The following is a 21,537-nucleotide window of genomic DNA, read 5'->3' on the forward strand; positions in this document are numbered from 1 at the left end:
TGCTGTATCTCACAAAAATGAGTCATCGTTACAAGAATGTTAAATGGAGATGATGGAGTATCAGTAAGCGCTTCAGCGTGTCAGTCTGCTGGAGCTCCAAAGTTGGGTGGAAAAGAAAATAGCCCAGCAATTTACAAAGTTTGTTGCTGCACATTCCAAGTTGTGGAATCATCGAAGGAAATAACTGCAAATTTCTCATTAGCACACAGTTTAACTCCTGATCACAGCAAGAGCAGAATGTTTTTACATTATGTAATCCGATACAGTCACCTAGAAAGTGTGATGCCCACACAAACATTCTTTTTTTTTTCCCCTATTGCACACAAAACATGCCTGAATAACATATTGACAAAAATCTGTATTATGGAATGACTAGAATATAAGCTTCGACCTTCTTCAACCCAGAGAATAAACATCTCCATCAAAAACATTTAAGCTTATTGCAAATGCGCTCTTGCTCTTTGGTACACAGTCGTTGTGGGCCTTCTATCAGTGGCTGATGCAACAGATGGCCAGTGCAGTTCAACTGACTGAGGTCCATCTTGCTCCAACAAGTATTTTAACAGAGCTCCTACTCATTTTGCACATTACACACTTTTTTCACAGCCAGTTTCTTGTGGATTTTGAGATATGGGTCAGTGCTCAATGACATGCCAAATGTGGCTGGCAAATACAAGCATTAGCAAAATCAAGTCTGTGCATGGCTAATCTTCACTATCTCAAAATCTCAAACTGTGACATTTTAGACTCACTCATGTGGGAATTTCAAGTAGTTATGGCCTTAAGTATAATCCAAAGCCATTAGGAGCCCTGTGTGGAATAACAGGAGAACCATATTAGAGATGTGAGCTGGCATGAAAGGACACAGCATGTGTCTAGAGCTAAACCATCTGCCCCTGGTAAGCTTATCAACAAGCCTAGTGTTGTACACTTTCTCTAAAACCAATACACAAAGAGAAAAGCTTACTGTGTTCACTGGACCACAGTGAATTTAACCTTGAGGACCTTCACCCAGGATGATTCAGGTAACGCTGCCTGCTGGTTTGTGGCTAAACGAGTTTGTGATGCAAACATACACGCACAAACAAATTGCTGTCTATTTATAAATCACCAATAATTTGTCATTAACTTAAGCTTGCATATTACTCTAAAAATGGATGTAATGTTCACACATGCAAGTCACCAATTTAATAAAAAAACAAAGTGCTGTTTGGCTTTGACTGTTGCAGTGTGCACAGACTGTCCAAGCTTGTAACTTTCACACAGCCTTGTTCACTGCCAAGAAATACACAACCACCAGCATGTAACAGTTTTGCACTAAAAGTGTTGGGTCTCAAGCTACACAGGCTGTGGTTCTCCATCACCTCATCAACATTAAACCAGGGGGAATAAAAAAAACCCTCTATACACACAACTGAGTTGAAACAGCGTTCATTCAATTTCCTCAGCTCAATTTAAAAGCAGTTTCATTTAACTTCAGATTTGTCTTTTCTAAACATTGTATGCAACCTTACTCAGCATCAGCATCTGGCATGACCGTGTGGCCCGTAGTAACATGTCTCACATGACAAACCAGCAGTGGCAAACACAAGGACAGACTACTACTTTATTGAGGTCGGCCGATTTGACGTGACCTTGTGTAAAGTCTATGAACCAACACGGCGCAGGCAGGCTGACAGTCATGTAACTTGTCAAACACATTCTCGACAACTGCCCTCTGTGAACCCCACTGTCTAGCATGCTGATGAACCCCGAGCTTTGCGAGGTAAGATACCTACATTAAGAGTGAATGTAAGGAGCCAATTAAAACTGAGCCTGGTCCAGATCTGCCTTTGCACGCTTCTGTAGGGCAGATTGCAGCAGGCTACTCTGAGCCGCCTCTGACCCAAAGATATCCTGATCTTTTCCAGCTGTGATTCTCACAACCACAGTTCACGGCCTGGGATTTCCTTTGCCGCGGAATTGTGTAAGTGAGGATAAAGGGTTTTTGTGAATGGCATATGGTAGTAAGTAAAACAGGCTATTCTAGGATGTCTTGCAATGATTTCTAATCAAAATGTTACATTTACTTGTCTCCATCATATGCAAAAGCCTTGTCTTGAGTTGCCTTGAATTGTCTTTCTCACTCAACCCAAACAAATAAAAAATATGAGGAGTAAAAAAAAATTAAAACCCACTCTAGAACACATCAAAAGACAACATAACTGTTCTTTGATGCTGCCCATTAATAGTTGCAGTGGGTGCAAACGCTGAAAGTACTCAGTTACAAAGTAGTTCCTATTTGCACTCACTCTCACCCCAGAAATCACAAATAAAACTGCAATATCTATTGCTGTTCTTTCTCCATAAAATGTTTTGGGACTGTGGGGACCGCACAGTAGCAGTGCTGCTTTCTTTCATGGCAACAGATGCAAATATAGGAGAGGGAAATGAAAATCTATTTTTCCCCACAGCATCACATATTCTTTCGCATAAATGTTCTCAAGAAAAACAGACTCAAAGAAAAGTTGCCACGGCAACAAAACTGTGCCCTCCACCAGGTGCTTTCAGCTCATGCCCACCAGAGGAAGGTGAGCAAGTCTTGAGGAAAGCAATGTGCTCTGTGAATCAAAGTACACACTGTGTCTGACACGCACAAAGGACTGCAAGTAAGGTCTTTGTTTTGGCCCCTACAATGTCAAAAAATGGCTACAAAATGCTTGTCAGTTCTTCTTCCCGAAGCTCAAAGTGACATCCTCAGATGTGTTGGTTTGCCTACAACCCAAAGATATTCAATACAGTATCATAGAGGACACGAGAAGCAGAAATCGAAGAATTTGGACTTTTCCTGAAAATAATATGACTCAAAATAATTAATCAGTGAACAGAACAATTGGTAATGTAGCAAAATAAGCAACACACTGGAGCATAAGATCTATGCAGCCGTAATTAGGAAGTGTTCTTTCATTTGAACGTTCAAGTTGTCATTACAGTGTGCTCTTTTTATACGGAGTACTTAACAAGTTTATAATTTAAGGCAGGTTAAGATGTACATGCATAATTTTACATTTTTATTTTTGCTTTTTCAAATCTCTACTCGATTATGAATGACTCTTAATCTCTAAATCTTTAAATAGGAGTGTCAGTGGAACAAATGCAGACTCCCTGATTAACAAATGGGACAAAATATTCCTATTAGCCACCATAATGGCAATGTATGTCCCATCTCCACTGTGTACTGCTTCCACAAATTCAAAATAACACTGAAATACAAAGTATTTCAAAGCAGAAATGCAAAACAGAACAGATATCCATTTAATGCCTGCTGAAAAAGTACCCATGGTATACAGTGTAGGACAATATGCATTCACAAATTATTAGGGATTAAAGTGCCATATTTCCAGTTCCACTGCAACTATCGATGGCACACAAATGACATTTTTGACATTATTTCAGGCAGGTGAATAGTGATGAGACCAACATACAAAGCCACTTATTTTGGTGATTTAAATGGGCCAATAAAACAAGTCCACCTGCTATAGATTTGCCTTATTGCTGAGATGATGTATTCTTTCCATCCACAAACTCTATCATTATGAGGGCACCCTAGCAACAGGTTACAAAAAGATATTCACTCCCGTGTGCTCACACCATTAATGCTAGCACCTCATCAAAGCTTACAAGCTTCTTAAAAGGACACAACTCTCAGGCCAGCATGTGGTCAGTCTGCTCAGCACAGCAACACTCCATTGCTACTGGACAGGATGTGGGTCAAGGAGCTAAGCAATTCACAGCCTTGTAGTAAAACTGTCCTCTTTATCTCTTCTGTCACTCTGTTATGTAATGCCGCTGTGTTTATGTGTATAGTAGGTGGGAACGGGCTGGCGGGGGGCAGGGGGGGGCAGGATTTCTGCTGACTTTGTGGGCCCTTGTGCATGCTTTCCTTGTGCTTGTGTCTGCTGAGGCATCTCAGTATAGATGGACTCTGCTGCCGATAAGGTGAGAGAAAAATTCAGCCAAGCATGCCATGAAGGGTAATAAACACCAGCTATCCATTGATGCTCTGCCTACAACAGGCAATAAAAGCCAGCTACTAACTGATGACAACATACTGTTCATACATATCCTACAAACTTGTAAGCAGTCTGGGTAAAAACTGTATATGTGTAGGGTTACTCAGAAAGCTGATAATTATGCTGATGTTTCAAAAGGTTAAGCTGAGGTATAGCCAACCCTACAAGACATGGTTCATGTCATATCACTTTACATCACCTGTCTGCAGACACAATGCAAATAATGCCTATTTTTAAACATGATTTGAATGTGTGTAATGTTTGATATCAACCTAGTACACAAAAGACTAAATTAAACTAGGATTAAGTAATACTGATTCAATGAGCTTTAACTCCGAATAACAAACATTAGAAGATCTTTTATGCAAAGGACTGTCTGGTCAGTAAGCAAACCACCACTGCCGGTCACGATCCAAATATCCAGAGGGTTCAGTAAGCCTGAAGCAGATTCACAAGTAAGTACAACTCTGAACTGACAGTCAGGTTACAGCATACAGTTGACAGGCAGCAACTGTATATTACAAAGTAGAGTTCTTATACTCTCAATTCACAGGAATGTGTGGACATTACAAAATAAATTCACCACTAATACTACACTCACGACCGCTCTGTTGCAATAATCATTAATATAGGCAACTGTTGGATCTTGTCACATTTTAACAATAAAAACACACGCTGCCAATATGACTAGTCTAATTCAGACTCCTGTCATCGCGCATCCAATGAACAAAACACAAGTTACGTTGAAAATGTGAATGAAACTGCCTCAAGGGTAACGCTAACATGCTCCCATGGTATTGTGCAATTCTGTAGGTACGTAATTATTAAATGGAGAGCGGGATCTGCAACTTGTTTTTCCTCTTTGCGTTCACCGCCAAACTGGCGACTTCGAGCGTGCAGTACACATGGCAGAGCTGTCAAGATGCAACACCTAGCTGTCAAATCGGGCTGGGGGCTCAGTGTCTCCCCCTGGCATTTGTTCACGGAAAGTACACAACGTCCGAGGCCTATCCTCGCTTGCCTTTACCGAAGAGAAAGTCAACAAAATGGTGGAACAGATACAAGTCACGTGACTTCTTTGTGCCTTCGTGTACAAACTAGGGTGAAACAAATGGACACAACACGACTTACGAATAAAATACCGAACCACTGTAACCTTTTAATGACATATGTGGTCGAACGGGGTCGTGATATTCAGTACTCATCGAGATCCGTCGTGTTCACGAAAGAGCAGACATGGCGGCCATTTTGCACAAGCTTGCGCAGGCAACATAGTGGCGCCCCTCGTTATGAAAACACTGCCAAAGTGATCCACCACCAATCGGGCAGGAATAAAAACATACCGATTCCTCCTCTTTTTCCATCCCAGTTGGCATCTGCGGCACTGCCCGGTTGATTGAGGCATATTCGTGCAGGTCAGGCAAATCCTCGCAGCGGAAGACGGGTAGAGGCTTACTAGCATCCAGCGCCCGTGCCCGAAACGACAATTTACTCATTTTTATATTAAAAGATGCAGCATAAATCTATCCGATCTGCTAGGAATAACAGCAGTTCTGCCTCGAGTTCTCATGGATGAATCTGTGACGGTCTCTAGGAGTCAGTCGGTCGATTGAGGGCAAACTTGGTTCCGTAGCAGCGCGAACAGAGCCGGGCAGGCCCGGGTCTCGGTCGCTCTCTGTCGGTCTCTTTTTTCCTAGGCTCCGCTATTCCTCCTCGGTTCAATACGCCATGGCCAACATGGCGGACATTACAAACTCATACAGCTCTCCGCTCGCTCCAAGCGGCCCAACCCCCTCGATCACACAAACAGCCATTCCCACGCAGTTTTGCACGCGTGCGCGCTCGCGAGACCCTTGGGGTACGGGGGAAGGAGGGAGATGTACCGACGGTGGGGGCAAGATGCTGGACGCTGATGGAGGGACGTGAACTTCCCAAGCTCGGGATGTTCTCAACCTGTGAAACACCGGGATAAAGCTGATGCTGACGCACGAAAACACATTTATTCTCCATGTAAAATATGCCGATAAAACTAAACAAATGCATAAATTAAAAATAACAAAAAATATATATATTTAAAAAAAACCCAAAACAATAAACGCCCGTATATCGCACAGCGGGATTAAAACAGATCATATTTCTGAATTATGCCACACAAATGCAAAGGCTATGTGAGACTGTCTTTTAACTTTTCCAGGACATATACAATTTCAAACTTATGTCGTGCGTTAAAATTAATGTGCAACCACAAATAGGACAAACGTTCTCCCTATTCGACTCAGTTGTTTTGCAAATATCGCCACCATGTGGTGCAAGGACTGACATACGACAGCCCATCACTTTTCACAAGTAAACCGTTAATGCTTCACTTTAATATACACATAAACAGGGTCAGACAAAGATAGAAAGTGGGTAAACATTTGTCACCTCTACAATTGTGTCACAGTTGCCATATTTTTTTAAATTCCTAAATATAAAATAATGGTGTGGACACCACAATAACAGAAGGAGCTCACAATGAAATAATTGTGCAGTAAGTACTAATTTATGTAAAGCTGGATTTAGGATGAGAAATGGAAAGTAATACATTTTTGAAATAAATCCAAATTCTTTTATTTTAGTTTTAGTTTCTTGAATTAAACAGTTCTGGAGAGCACTAATCCCTGCATAATCAAAATCTGGCAAGCTTTCAATTAAGAAATTGATTTTTTAAAAAAGCGTTTGCAAGATAGTATAAACTATACAAACAAAGTGAAAATATGTGTAATAACCTGTAAGAACTGCCTTTATTGCTCCTTATATGATGTTATGACCACAACAAATTGACCCATGGATTCAGGATTTCCAAAGCAGCAGAAATGAACGTACACTCAAAACAGGCAACACTGTTTAATTTGTCAACTGTCAATCTTTTGTGATTAAGTTTATCTGAGTGTAACTTCATTTTCTAGTTCATAAATGTCAGTTGTGCAATACAGAACAGGCTTCTGTTGCTCAAAAGCTTCAAGGTTGGAAACACAGCATCTTGACACATCCTTCAGCACATCACTGATATACTGCACATTAATTCCATCTGACCATCTGTTAGACAAGACACATTTTTTCCGCCAACGACTTTCGACAATGTGGCATTTTTCCACCACAGAACAGCAGCTGTTGTGATTTTTTTTTTAAATCAAACCACTCTTGGTTGCCTCAGGAATCACCAACTTCCTGAGCTGTTCATTTCTTAAATTCTCAATGCAATATTTTTGGAACAAGTGATCAACAAAATGATGAATCTTGTCCATTTTTCTGTCTTTAATCCAAAACCTGCTGAACATCTCATTTGTGCTTGATGTTTATGTTTGCTTCAAATGTACGCCAAATTGTGGCTTGCACAAAGAAAGCAGACTTTCCTGATATTGATTGTGGAGAATATGGCACAATTTTAAAGTTCAACGCTTGGTGCTTCAGATGTAAATGTGTGACGCCTAACTAATGCGCGCATAGAAACATATATTAGTATGGTCAGGCCCAAAAGTATTGGTTGGTCTCTAACAGTTATTAAGTATATGCAGTAAGAATCAATTTTGAAACTCTAAAACCCAAGTCAAGACAACTTTCTCCGTGCAGGACTAAAGAAAGCCTTCTTACAAATGTGTCAAATTGTAATCTATGTGTTCTAAGACTTCACATTAAGTTAAGAACTTTTTTAACAGTTCGCACCTGTACATTGTGCATATCATGTAAGAGAGTTCAAGCACTTATGTTTGGACAGAGTTACACAGATCAGATACATTCATCATTTAAAAATCTCTGAGTGAAGTTTGGTACTGCAATACAAAAGCTTCACACCAGAGGAATTGTAGAAATACTAATTATCTGCATGATAGTGATAAATAAGAAAGACATTTAAAAGTGGGTACCCCCTGTGAACAACATAACCCTAAACTTGGCTAATTACTTTTTTACGATGAGTTATACAAAGGAATAACAGATGTAAACATTTACATATTTCAAAGTCATAACTAAATAGAGCGAGAAAGATAAATGCAAATAACCTGTGGGGATGGGTGAGAATTCCTGCAGGCATGAGTGAATGGTACAGATGTGGCAGGCTAACATGATGATCATCATCCATTTGGGAGCAATAGACTTAAATCTGTAGTCCATAATGGAGACCTGTGAAATAGACAGTGGCAAGAAAGACAAACTAATATAAAAGTCATAAACAACAAAGTCTGATTTGTTCAAAATACATGTTTGATGAGATTTATGACCCACAGAGGTTTACCATGGTTAAGCATCTATTGTCACATCCTCAATTGCCTTATTTACTGAGCATTAACTACAATCATAAAATGAAATAAGTGGGATCACTGTGGAGGACAACTGGAGCACTATTCGACAATGATCAAACGTACAACACACAATTCTCAACAGCATTCCCATGTTCACATTTACCCTTCTTCTCAATTCAAATGCCAGAATGAAATTATTTTAGAAGTGATTTCATTTGTACTGTGTAGACCAAGTTTTGCTGCTACAACATCACAGAGAGAACATTAGTACAAACCCATATATGGAAGAGAAGAGGGGTAAAAAGAAGAGGACACAGAGTGAGAAATCGTCTTTGCAAAGGCGAAGGACAAGCACGCATCGCCACGAAGCCGATTACAAAGTGGCTTTTAGCGTTTTTACATATATATATATATACATATATTTACGTTTCGAACCCCAAGACAGGACACAGCAGTGTTAGCACAAGGAACAGTGACACACAGACTAGCTGACAGGCTGCTAACCCTAGCTTAGCCCAGTTACCCTGACCCTGCGCCATTTACCAGCCAGCTAACAGTTTACGGACAGACTGCTAACAGTTTAATTTCAACTCGAAACTAACTTGTCCGCATCTGAAAGGCGTTACTTTCGAGTTCCACAAAGATTACACGAGGATAACTAGCTTGCGTCGGAGTTGCAACTTACCTGCTGCTAGCAAAGCCACAGGGGAGGATCATGATGATGGCAGTTCTTCTTCTGGTTGTCATGCTAGCCCAATGCTAACGCTGGTTAGCTCCCCTCAGGACACCACTGAGGAAAACGATTTTATTCTTGTTTTGGGCTTTTTTCCTTATTATTTTGAAAAGTCCAGTCAACTCACTGTGCGAAGTCGCTGACGATAAGGGCTTGGAAAGAGAAAGTGATATCCTTTCGCTGATGGTCAACTTAAATAGTTGGCTAAGGTTACTTCGACAAAAAAAGAAAAAAAAAGATCCAAACTGTCCACCAAGCCACTTTGCAGGCGAATTGTGATTGGAGGGTGAATGCCACCAATCACCTGTGGAGAGCTCAGGGAGGATGAGGTCACTGATTCCCCGCCCACCCACTACCATTAATAATAATAATAATAATAATAATAATAATAATAATAATAATAATAATAATAATAATAATAATAAAACAAGAAGAAGAACAGCAGCAACAAAGACAACAATAATGATTATAACGGCAAAATGTATTTATATAGCAGCTCTTTATTCAAATTATGCATTTAAATGTTACAGAAAAGGCTACACATAGAAATGTACTTGTGTTCAAATACACAGACACCAAAAAGGCAGCCACAGGAAAAATGTTATTAATTTATTTAAGCCACTCACAGACTAACAGATGCAACAACTACAGTCTTTTTGCAACATGGTTGCAGTATTTGTTATGTAACAGTCTCCAGGGCTGCATAGTCAACCTCTCTCTGCCTCCTCCCCATCTCTGCCCCTTCACGTGAGTCTTGTCGCAAGGCTACATCTGCCTCTGCTGCCTCCTCTGGAGCTGTGATTTTTGCACCGGACACATTTTTTATGATCAGGCACAGATGAAAGAGAATGCTGCATGGAAGCATATGGAGTCATTTTCTCTGATGCTCCACCACCACCACCACAACCACTGCCTCCCATTGGCTGTTAAAGCTGCATGCACGCTTGCCCAGTGACTCTGGGAGTGGAGGCATTGCAATGATTAATATTGCTTTGCTCAACTCTCCCAGCAAGGTCATCAGCAGCCATCTGTAGGCAGTGGAAAAACCCTAATATCCATTTAGATTTGAACATCCCATTGTTTCTCTATGCTTACACGATTCAGCCCAGTGCACTGGCAAAGTGGCTGGCACGTACACTGGCTGCTCTTTTAAAGTTATACACTACATTGCGCCATATCAAACCTGCAGCGTTTGGTTTGATGAGTTCACGTTTCTGTTGGAATATGAAAGCACCAAGAGTCTGGGTTCCACATTTGTGTCTGAAATAGCATCTTCTCTGACTATGGCAAAATGTAAATGAATGTGAAGCTGCTTCATCATTTCCAGCAGGATGACAATTTCATCTCCTCTCATCTAGAGGGCAGTGGAGACCCATATAAAGGAACATGTCTCCACTGGGATTACAATGCATATTGCAGATTGTGCATGTTACTATATCTCATCTTCTGAGACCTACGTTATATAGCTGAGCCGAGCATCAGCATATATGGGATATTTTCCTTTCCTTAAAATACACTATATGTAATTAGCTTTTGTGGATTTTATTCATGTGAGGGCATTAAATTTACATGCATCCCTTAGCCAGTTAACGTTGTATAAGAAACATTTTATGTAGGGGATGCTGCTTGAATGTGTGTGCGTGCAGTGCATGCAGGGAAGGGATGGGTTGGAGACTAACAGTCTGGGGTTGCATACTGAGATCAAAGGGGAATAAATCAGACATCAACATCCGCACCCCACACCCTGCTAAAAAAGTTACACCAGCTGCTGACAACAGTTCAGATGGAGGATGTTGTGTCATTGTGCTTCACAACAGGGATCCTGATTGAAAAGTAGATCTCCTTCAGTGGCTGCCATCACTGCTCTTTATATTTTGGGTTGAGAGTTGTAGTGATGGCACTCTTGTAGATGGGGTTGTCCCTCTGCAACAAATAAAAAACAAATGTCATCCATTCGTTTTATGTGATATCCCTACTGATAAATTGAAGGTGTTGAAACCTTTATGTTCTACATGTTTTATGTTATGTATTCAAAAAATGCAGCATCTCATATTTAAAGAATAAAAGAAATTGTGGTCATTTTTTAAAAAATATGTATTTCAAGCCTTTCCTTAGCTCTTTTTGTATTTTCCTGTTTCCTCTGCATCATGTTTACCAGAATACTCTTGTTTTACAGTGCTAGTTGTCACAATGTCCCTGCAGCAATGTCACCAAGACAAATTCCCACATTTATTGTACAGCCTCTGACTGACAGGCACTGACAGAAAGGTTTGTTTGGGCAGGGCTCACCCTGTTCCAGCGTCTCTGCTCCAGCTCTCTCTGGAAGCGGGCAAACTCCCTGCGGTCATGGATGCTGGTGAGCAGTTTCCATAGCAGCAACAAAGCCACACCCAGAACCACAATAGAGGCTGATAGCACTGTGGTAATCAGGATAACATTCAGACCTGATGGGCATTCTTGACAGACAGAGAAAAGTGATAGCTCCTTATTGGAAACAGATTTTCGATAGTCATTCCAAAAATATATTAACATGCTTCTTAAATCTCATAGTGGTGAGTGCAAACAGCTGTAAGTAAATTTTCGAGATTTTAATGTAAAAGACAAGATCAATTTGCATTGTAAGAATGCAGAATATGATCTGCTTACCTCGTTCAAAATCTACGTGAACATGGAGAGAGTCTTTTCGTCCAGCCCTGAGCAGGAACTGCACTCTGCAGCCCTCTGTATCCACTTCCACACATCTGTGAAGGCCTGGAGAGGGGGACAATGTTGCTAACGCACCGGCCTTCCTCACCAGAGTGAGATTCAGGTGGACGCACCTTGTCTCACACTCATGTGGATTCAGGCCCAGTGAAAAGGCTCTGCACAAGATGCATTCTCTGTTAAAAAGAAACATGAGCATAATCGGACAGGAAGCATTTAGAAGGGAAGGGCATGAAAGTGGGGAGAGTTATCTTGCATCTTTTTGTTACTAAATAACCAGCATATACTAACACTGTCCAGACTCCTTTGCAAATTTCACTTAGTTTCAAAGAACCAGAAAAGTCAAGGTACTTGTGTAAGGTACAGACGCTGGGGCAGGAAGGGCATAGCTCACAGGTGGGGCCTTGGAAACGGTTGTCACGGCAAATGCAGGTGCCACAGTGACAGTCCCCTCTACCCGCACAAATCTGTTTATCCTCAGAAAGACAAGACTCCAAGCTGAGAGGGCACTCACACGCTTGCCCACTAAATGCTGGGAGACATATACACACCCCGCAGACACACCTGCCATTCCCTGGGATCATAAAACACAATAAAAGAATTTTATTTCAAAATGAGACCCAATCACTTCTCAGAATATATGATGCACATTATTTAAGAGTGGCTGTCTGTGTGTTACCTCCACACTGCAGTCCTCGGTGCTGATTGCATCTGAAATCACTGCATTCACAGAACTGCCCGTAGTAAGCATGGTTATGCCTTTTGCTGCTCTTTTGACACACACACTTCCCACAGACACACTCTCCATGTCCACTGCACACTTCTGATGCATTATCTTGGCGACAAAGGTGTGAGTCAACCGCCTCGTTCGACTCCGCTTGATCGCATTCACACAGGGTTCCAACTCGCCCCTCTTTGCACCTGTAACACAGAAGCAAATGTGTGTTGCTTGGCTCTTTCCTGAATAACTTGCAATTAAGCCTGTAAGTTGGTGCTATTAGGCAACTTCACCTACCTGCATGTGCCGCACTCCAGAGTGCCGTTGCCATGACTACATGACGGACTGTGTGGGACCACGTCCTTTTGACACGAACACTCACATATGGGGCTCAGCAGGACCTCAACCTCTTCACTGTAGCCCTGGGGCTTAATAATAACACGAGGCGGGCTTTGTGAAGCAGTCACGTTCAGAGGTGCTGTAATGCTTACATTAAAGCTCACCTAGAGGGGAGGTAAGAATTCCTTGAGCCCAATTATGATGCCCCACTAATGAGGTAATCATAATTAGCATTACCGTCAATGGCCACATGCTAACAATGGCTCTTACACAATTTACCACACACAGAGCCAGCCACAGGACTACACACCTCGTCACCTATAGTGATGTTGGAACACGTCCTCCCCTGGTCGCTGTGCCTCAGCTTGCGGTCTTTACAATGTGAAGTATAGGAGATGTGATAGCCCGGCGGCAGCTTGCTGTTCAACATAACCACCTCAGAGGTCAGTGCCTGCAGTCAATAGAGCAGTTAACCCCTTAAAGATGGGAAGGTGTCAGCAGGCTACACACATAAGGCTAATGACCTTTGTGGGAACGGAGTTTCTGCCTCACTTACATTGTACGCTTCGACTATTATCTGCAGGATGTTGTGGGAGTTGTTGGAAAGGGTTGCCACTGCACATTTGGGGAAGACATTTCTTAAGCCCTGCAGCAAAGCAACGATATCCTCAAAATAGATGAATGCATATGGGTTTAATGACCGTCCATCACCTGTCTGGACGGTCTTCCTGGCAGTCTTTCCATTACAGTGGAACAGACAAACTGAACATGGTGTCAAAGCATGGCATTTTGAAAGATGGCAGAAATCTATACAGCTCTGTAGCTCTACAGCATACATGTGAATATCAAAGGAGAAACCTGCTTATATTGTTTATTTTTTCTAATTGTCTAATATATGCATCTGTGAAAAACGCTCTCTGCTTTACCTCATACAAGTGTGAGACTTCTTCAGTGACAGCAAAGACGGTCTGGATGTTCTTCTGTCTCAATATTTCGGCAATGTGAGCCACCGAAGGGTAGTCCTGACAGGGTGGAGTCAGGGCAGATGCAAAAATGCAATACATAACACTCAGATGAGAATATATATATGTGTAATCAGTCGTTAAGCATGCTTTCCCTCTCGCATCTATTGCTGTCCTCCCCCTTTCCCTCCCATCTAACAACTCTTTATATTGCTCATTTCATTCACTCTTCCTGACAGACTTTCCATTTCCTCCAAGTAGATAAATAAGTACCATTCAGAGAGGAGCAACATCCGTGTTTCACACATCCATTTTCATCCTCGGGTGGTCCTTTATCCAGACAGAAATAGATTAATAATATATCTATATTAATTGCCCCTGTCAACTATCTGGACTGCAATGAGGTCAAGACTCACAAAAGTCTTATAAGCCTAATGAGAGAGCTATATGGATGATAAACACACAGCGTCAAAGACATACACTCATGAGCAAATAAACAGGCACACATGCACGTTCAAACACTACCCACCAAGGCATCTATACACAAAGCACAGTCAGATTAAGAGATGAAAGCTTTGGTTTGGATTTCTCCACAAACACTCCAGCTGTTTCCCATCAGGGTGTGCCTGTCAGCATCTTCTTTACACAGGGAACTGTGCTGTTGATGCTGACCTTTAAATCACTGTCTTTGACTACTTCTGCAGCAGCCTGGGCCTCTATTTCACTGCTAGGATTGCAGATGGGAATCAATTTAGCACATGCTAAAATATCTAGTCCATGGCATAAAAACTGTGTGTGCCCCAGGACCATGGCTACTCAACGAGTGAAAACATCCACAAACCACTTATGGCTTGTTGTGCTGCCTTGGAATAAGAATGAGATGAACATAAGAATGTATGAATATTTTTTTCTAAAGGCACCATAAATTATATTCAATTAAATATAATGATTTATCTATGGTGCTAGTTGCTAACTAGATGCCTTTTGTTGCCTAATAGCTAGAATGTTGGCTTTTCCAAAGGTTTTAAGCTGAAAATAACTTGCCTACAAGAGCTGGAAATGGAGTTGATAAGAGTGAAAAAAACTTAACCATCTCAATGCTTGATAATAACTAGTTTTGAAAACTGCAATGTTACTTTTGCTAACAATTTTTTTTAAAACGTATTCTTTTATCAGATATTGATTTAAGTAATGATTTTGCCAGTTTTAGGATTCGTTTTACCACAGCTCCATTTTTGCGTAGGTATTGAGGCACAACATTAATCTTTCAAAATCTTCTTTTGTCAACCACATTCACATTCACAACCACAAAAATATATTTCAAATACCTTAAGTAGTGTCAGGAAGAAATCTATAACCTATTGTTTAGGTATTGCTGCAAAAACCCAGGCAGGAACTTATATAATCATCAATATAATTATATGTTGATGTTAAAAAACAACTAGTTAGCTAGCTAGGGTAGCTAATGCTATAATTACTTCAGTTTAATGTAAGAAAATATATATTGCTAAAAGAGGGCTATAAAGAACAAAATACCAAACCTGGGAATTTCCTCTGGTGTACATATTTTTATGCAAGTGACACTTTCCATCATTGGGAAGTACAATGCCGCCCAGTTTGCCATCTCCGGCAAAGTGGAAGCCAGCATCAGTAGAAAACACCAGCAGACGAGTCACATTCCTCCAGCCGATTTGCTCCTGCAAGTAAAGAACATCAAACAGTCAATGAGCTGCCAATTGGCAGCAAATAGAGCACCGTGACTGATATAAGTATTTCTGACAGGCTTTGGGAAAAGAATTACCTTTCTGCTTTTGTATGTAATCAAATGACTGTGGATGAGTAATACTTTATACCTTCATGCTCTTTAGGGCTTAAATCAGTCAAACCACTCATTATAAGATTATTAAATTCAGATTTTCATATTTGAAAAGAGTTTAAAATACCCTAAAACTGACTGGTGCAGTTTCCCAAAGGAAGCTTAGTATTCTGAAATACCCATCTCATCTATTGTCTGCAGCCTCTCCACTTCCTCCACATAACACCAACCCAAACAAAAACAACAATCTCTGTATTGCAGTCCTGCTCCCTGCTGGGCTTCCTTGCATTACCTCACACACGGCAGCCTGCATCAGGGCATCCAGCCCCCCCTCTGGTAAATCCAGGTTAGCTGAGATCCGCTGTTTCCCCACTAGCTCTGTGAAGAGGCTTCCGTTGGCAGTAAGGCTCAGGATGTGGTGGTAGGTAAATGGAGGAGCACACGGCTGAGCGGTCCTCTTACAAGGATTCCTCAGCATGTCCTCTGCAGTGCTGATGTATGGTATCACCGTCTTGTCCACAAATGCACCAAAACCTTTTGGAGTGGGAACAAATGGAGGGGAGTAAGAAGTAACGTAAAGTTTTGAGAAGTGATTTTGTGACTGAAGGGTGGAAAATGTATAACTAATGTTCTCAATCTACTCAGTTGTCCTTGAGAAAAGCACTTAATTCCCAGATGCTCCAATGGGGCTGCTCAGTGGCCAGTAGTAAGATTATGATTGTACTGGGCAGCTCCCATGTGTCTAACTGTGAATGTGAATGTGACACAAGGGTATAGCATTAACAAGATGTATGGTGGTATGAAAAGTTGAGAAAAATTATGTTGGCCTACATTGCAGGTGAGAGAGAAACATCAACTGAGGCAGACCGACCCATTCTGAAGTCACCAGTAGTTTTCGTCATCTCTTCTATGAGATCAGCTCCCAGCTTCTTGACATTAGGCAGGTCGTCCTCCATCGAGAAAGACAGATCCATCAGGTAGTACAGGTCTATAGGGTAGTCCTCCACACGTTTGAACTTCACCTCAAAGCTCTGAGGTTCACCTACAAGTTGGAGATGTGGTAAATTTTCATTTTGAAATAAAGAGTTTTGTCTGAAAAGTGTCATGAGATTACTTGTGCTGTGATTTGGCACTATATAAATAAATTGAACTGAACAGAAATAGCACTTATATATATAAAAGAAAGAAATTGTGTGTGTGTGGGGTTACTGGAGAATTTCCAACTATGGCCCTGCATAATAGCATTGTTTTTGCAAAAACAAAACAAAGGTGCAATACAGAAGCCAGATTCAAATGAAAACACATCTGGAAAAAGGCCACATGTATCATTTTGAAATATTTCTGGTACCTATCTTTATCAGTAATACCACTTTCCTCACAAAGCCCACAGCTTCTGTTTGCAGTGAGAACATTTTCTTCCTGTGTCATTGCCAAAAACTCTATGAACTCTAAGAACAATGTCCTCCACGTCACAGAGATCTTGAGGGAACCTCATCACAATTGCAATAGCAAGACTTTCCCTGAGGCAGACCTCAGTGAGCTCGAGGATATAGAGATCTGAATATAGATGATATCTCCTTGATATAATAAAAAAGTAGAGAAAATTATAATTGTATAGCCGTGTAGTTAAAGAAAAAGTGGTTTATACATATGTTTTTCACTGGTGGTGCATCCACCTGGCCTGAGGTGTAGCTGGACAGTCTGAGGCTGGAGTTGTGTGATCTGTCTGCTCAGCCGTCGGTGACTTCGTACTTTGGGGTTGAAGGTGATCTTTCGGTTCTTTAGAAGGACAGTGGAACCCCTGGGGTTTTCTAGGCGATCAAACGGACAGCCTCTCCTCAGCAGTGCCCTGGTCGTGTCGCAGCGCTCCCACACGTGCTGGCCCACTTCTAGAAAATTCTTGACACAGGTTTAGGCTAAGTTCAGTCCCCTTGAGGTGAGTCTCCTTATATAGATGATGTAACAACTGAGACTGAATGACACCACATATATTGGTGAATCGCAAGAAAAAAATAAATTACATCAATAAATATTACTGATGTAGTTTATTTGAGAAGGGTGTAAATAATGAAAAGCAGCTTCATCTTTCAATATGCAAAATACCCAAAACACCTAAAACACCTACAGTTTTTCGCATTTTAAGGAAAACACAAGTTATTTTTACTGGTCGATGTTGTTCTTTTAATGTCAAATATGGGACGCTCATAAAGAAGAAGAAGCTCTGAGTTTGCAAAACTAAAACTGTGTCTTTAAACAAACAATTAATTTCCTTTTCCAATAGACTTCACTGTGATGAAGGAACTGAACCGATGCACTGAGAAGCTGTCCCATACAGCGCGTAGTGTTGCGTTAACAGCGATCCCTTCGAAAGCAAAAGGCAGAGTGTGTTTCTGAGGTCACTCACCTCCTCAGCACACCAAGCACAGTGTGGCCCTGCTGCCAGACACTCTCCACAGCTTCTGACCCCCTGACTTTGGCATTCGTGATCTGAATGGTCTGTAGATTGAAAAAAACAAAAAAACAAAAAAACTTTTCAGTCGCATAAATATACCATATCATATTCGTGCAGGGGAAGTTTTCTTTTCACAACCTGGTTTGGTATGTTTTTTTTTGTTTTTTTTAATAAATATTTCTTAATCATACACTTGAAAAAAAAACCAACAAATTGCACAAAACACAAATCTATCGCTTTAATCTATGTGCATTTTAGTTGATAGTTGCCGAGCAACCGTTTAGCCTACCACTTGATAACCATACTTGCACTTGGCATTCCATATTAGAAATACAACTTCAAAAATTCCATTTGAAAGCAGTCCGTGATCTGAATTGGCTGCTACTGACAGTCTGGAGGGCATCCAGCCACACTGGACACCTAGACACATCTATATCATCTAATTCTCATGCACTAGATACAGATTTTAAAGCATTACAATCACTATATTCTTCTGTTACATTTTCAGGTCAGAAGTTTCCACAGAGTGATTCTTACCCAGAATCTTATAGAAATTCCTGCTGTATTTAGATTTTTTTTTAGGCAGAGGGCTCAGCTTCTTGTCAGACTGTTTCAGATATTACGCTACATATATGACATTTTAGGGAGTAGGCCACCCAGTTGACTTTAGGGAATGTGGAAATGGAATCATTTCCACTGCTTTAGGTGAAATAATAAACATTATGTGATTTTCCCGCGCAAAAAGCTGCTGTCATTTTATAATATTTCAGCCGTTGTAGGTCTAGTAAAAGTTCTGCATTGTCATAATATCCCTGATCATCATAATCAATCACATTTTGAGAAATACACTACATTGCGAATATATTGTCTTGCTGTCCCTTAGATAATGTGGTTTGTGAGACTTTCTCAACTCTTTTTGTACAGAGTGAATAAAAATGAGGTATTAGTTAGAAAGTTTTATAGAGGTTGGAAGGCACCTTGTCACCTTTGGACGGAGCCAGTCGAGCTGCTTTAGATACGATAAGTTAACCAGCTGCTGGCTGTAGCTTCAGATTCAATGGACTGATCACCCAAGCATTGGCAAGAAAGTAAATGCGCATAATTTCCTATCTCTTTAACTTATCATTTGAGTCCAGTTTCATTTGGCTGAAATGCCCCACAGAAATGAATATGTGTTGACTTGTTCTCCCATCAAGTCTGACTCCACACCACACACACCACATTTAAAACAAAGGCACTCAGCCCTGAGGAGATGACAAGTGCAAATTTTAAGTGGCAAGCAAGTAATCTAAATGAGAATTTCTGAGTAGGAAGAATAATGAGACAGTTTACTTTTATTGCATCCTCAATGAGAAAAATATTGACCCACCTCCTGTGGCGTTGAATCTGCAGAACAGTAACAGGACAGCAGCAAATAGCAGGCTCATCTGGAAAAAAAAAGGAACTAAAGCAATTTACTGACAAAAAATGTGGACAATTCTTTCCTCTCAAATCATTAAGGTGGAGTGGAGTCGTAATTGCTGTTTAAGGAAAATAATCTCTCCACCGAGTGGCTCACAAAAGACCCCAATATTTGATCGAGTGGATGTTTGGTTTATACAATAGAAATAAGAAGCACTTACCCTGAACAATTCAACTGTGTAAAGACACACATGAAGAGAAGACAAGGGTATCTATTCTCTGAGGGAGGGACCAGGTGGTTCCTCTATACATCCTGCGTAGCATGAGCAGGGGGACTCCTCCACCGCTCCCTCCCTCTGTTATCCTTTTTCTCATAGCAGCCACAAGTGGATCCGCCAGCTTATGTTTCAGGGTCCTGAGCAGCAAATGATCTCTTCAAGTAAGGCCAAAGATAAAGAGAATAAGTCCTTGAATTTCTGCTGAGAAAAGCTGAAGAAAAGAAAAAGACACTTCCTGTCATACTTGTAGTCACGCAGCACAGGGTTGGTGTTAGAGTGCAAACCCAATCTCCTAGAATTTTTGCTACGCTCTGCTTTCTCAGTTGTTTGGCCTCGCTGACCACTGTATGAGACTAGAGCGTCTTTGGAAAAGATACTGACCCTACTGCCCACAAGCTAAATGAGTTTGAGGATGTGTTCTTTTTTGGTCAAAATACACCTTATGCAGAAGTGTTTTCCCTTCTTGCAAAAGCCTTTAAACCTCTGTGGTCAGATCCACTGTCCTGCAGCACAATGCAGAGTCAAACAAATGATATGAAAACTGATCCACAGCTAATGGCAGATTTATTTGCATCCACCTGGAGGATTGCAGTTTTATCCTGCAGAGGAGTCAGTTCTAGGGATTTGTGAAAACAAACTGCCCAGTGATCACGTAGCATCACAGACTGAAATAATAGAGGGATTATCTGCAGCACTCTATTAAAAACTGGAAGTAAATATGCAGCATATTTCCTCAAGATCAAGCAGCTTTCACTGCCCACTCTAAACAAACTTAACTGCAGAAGACAATGGAATTAGTCAGTGTGCAGAAATGAGATGGACAATACATAAGTGTGTTATTTCCAATTGAAATATAATGGCACTGAGAATGGAATGATAATAGTTATGGGAAGAAAAAAAAGACCACTTTCCATTATTGCTCGCTTCTTTTCCGTTTAATTCAATTCTAATTTCTTTATCAGCCTGTGAGTGGAATTGGTTTGCAGAGTTTAAAATAAAAATGCCTAACAAATTACCAATTTCTTGACCATGCAGTAAAAAAAAAATCATTTGATTTAGCCAGATATGGAGTCAACTGCACAGCACAAACAGTTCAGTAAAAAATATAGAGTTTTCTCACAACCACATGAGGCTATGTCATTCTACTTGGGGGGAAAAAAAATACTGTGAATCATATTAAAGCAAAATATGGAGAAGGTTTCATCAAAGCACAAACGGAGAAGGCTGTGCACCTAACTAACAACCTACTTTGAGTCTCTGTATTTCCGCTCACTGACACATCCATCCTGAATAGCACCAGCGGTTGTCATCTCCCTTCCCAAAGGGACATTGATCTCAGGTCACTGAATATGGACAGCCATTGAAATGCATTAACAACTCTCCAATGCTCTCTGCCGGAGAAATAATGCATGAACCTCCTCCAAATGACTCCATCCATATTTACAGTTTAGTTAGACACCAAATAGTCTTGTTGTATCTGCAGGACCAACGCGTTTGTTCTTAGTGGTAACTAGTTAAAGCGGCGACTGTAGTTTGAACACATTTTGCAGTCTCGCAAGGAATGCAAGTGGACTTTGAGTTATGCTATTTCAATATATCTTTTATTTACTTTAGTAATAATTCCAACATATTTGTTTGATTGATCGACTTTATTAAGTAATCTAAGAAATACAAAAAAACAGCATAGTAATTAAAATATTTTAAAATTCCACGACATATATATTCTTGTACTGCAAACAAGATGTTTGTTTTGCAATTTAATGCACTTTCAGAATTCCCCCTGTCCTGATGAATACTTGTATT

At 40.7% G+C, this 21,537-nt stretch overlaps 2 protein-coding genes across 4 annotated transcripts in view; both read right to left on the bottom strand.

The window, feature by feature from the left end:
- epc1a (enhancer of polycomb homolog 1 (Drosophila) a) overlaps nucleotides 1–9,331 on the bottom strand; it is a 28,049-nt gene extending 18,718 nt beyond the window's left edge. The window contains exons 1-3 of one of the 3 annotated variants that reach the window (XM_046371042.1): nucleotides 9,193–9,331; nucleotides 9,018–9,122; nucleotides 8,093–8,213 (exon numbers count right to left, since the gene is read on the bottom strand). Coding sequence is in view for 1 of the 3 variants with exons in the window: in XM_046371040.1 (XP_046226996.1) it covers nucleotides 5,396–5,548 (153 nt within the window). In the remaining 2 variants the exon portion in view is untranslated. Of the gene's footprint in view, nucleotides 1–5,395; nucleotides 6,104–8,092; nucleotides 8,214–9,017 lie in introns of those variants that run through there. The other 2 variants (XM_046371041.1, XM_046371040.1) reach the window with 2 other exon arrangements.
- Nucleotides 9,332–10,010: 679 nt separating this feature from the next.
- LOC124049988 (integrin beta-1-like) lies at nucleotides 10,011–21,019 on the bottom strand. Its single transcript, XM_046372151.1, has 17 exons — nucleotides 20,983–21,019; nucleotides 19,678–19,691; nucleotides 19,425–19,482; nucleotides 18,008–18,132; nucleotides 17,280–17,502; nucleotides 16,475–16,645; nucleotides 15,896–16,137; nucleotides 15,329–15,484; nucleotides 13,752–13,847; nucleotides 13,382–13,471; nucleotides 13,136–13,276; nucleotides 12,784–12,989; nucleotides 12,448–12,689; nucleotides 12,120–12,342; nucleotides 11,712–11,944; nucleotides 11,355–11,521; nucleotides 10,011–10,988 (listed from the first exon to the last, which is right to left on the bottom strand). The coding sequence occupies exons 1-17, from the start codon at nucleotides 21,017–21,019 to the stop codon at nucleotides 10,923–10,925; spliced, it is 2,490 nt and encodes an 829-aa protein (XP_046228107.1). The 3' UTR covers nucleotides 10,011–10,922.
- Between the last annotated feature and the right edge of the window lie 518 nt (nucleotides 21,020–21,537).

The sequence above is a fragment of the Scatophagus argus genome, chromosome 18, assembly GCF_020382885.2.
Source record: "Scatophagus argus isolate fScaArg1 chromosome 18, fScaArg1.pri, whole genome shotgun sequence".
Lineage (NCBI taxonomy): Eukaryota > Metazoa > Chordata > Actinopteri > Scatophagidae > Scatophagus > Scatophagus argus.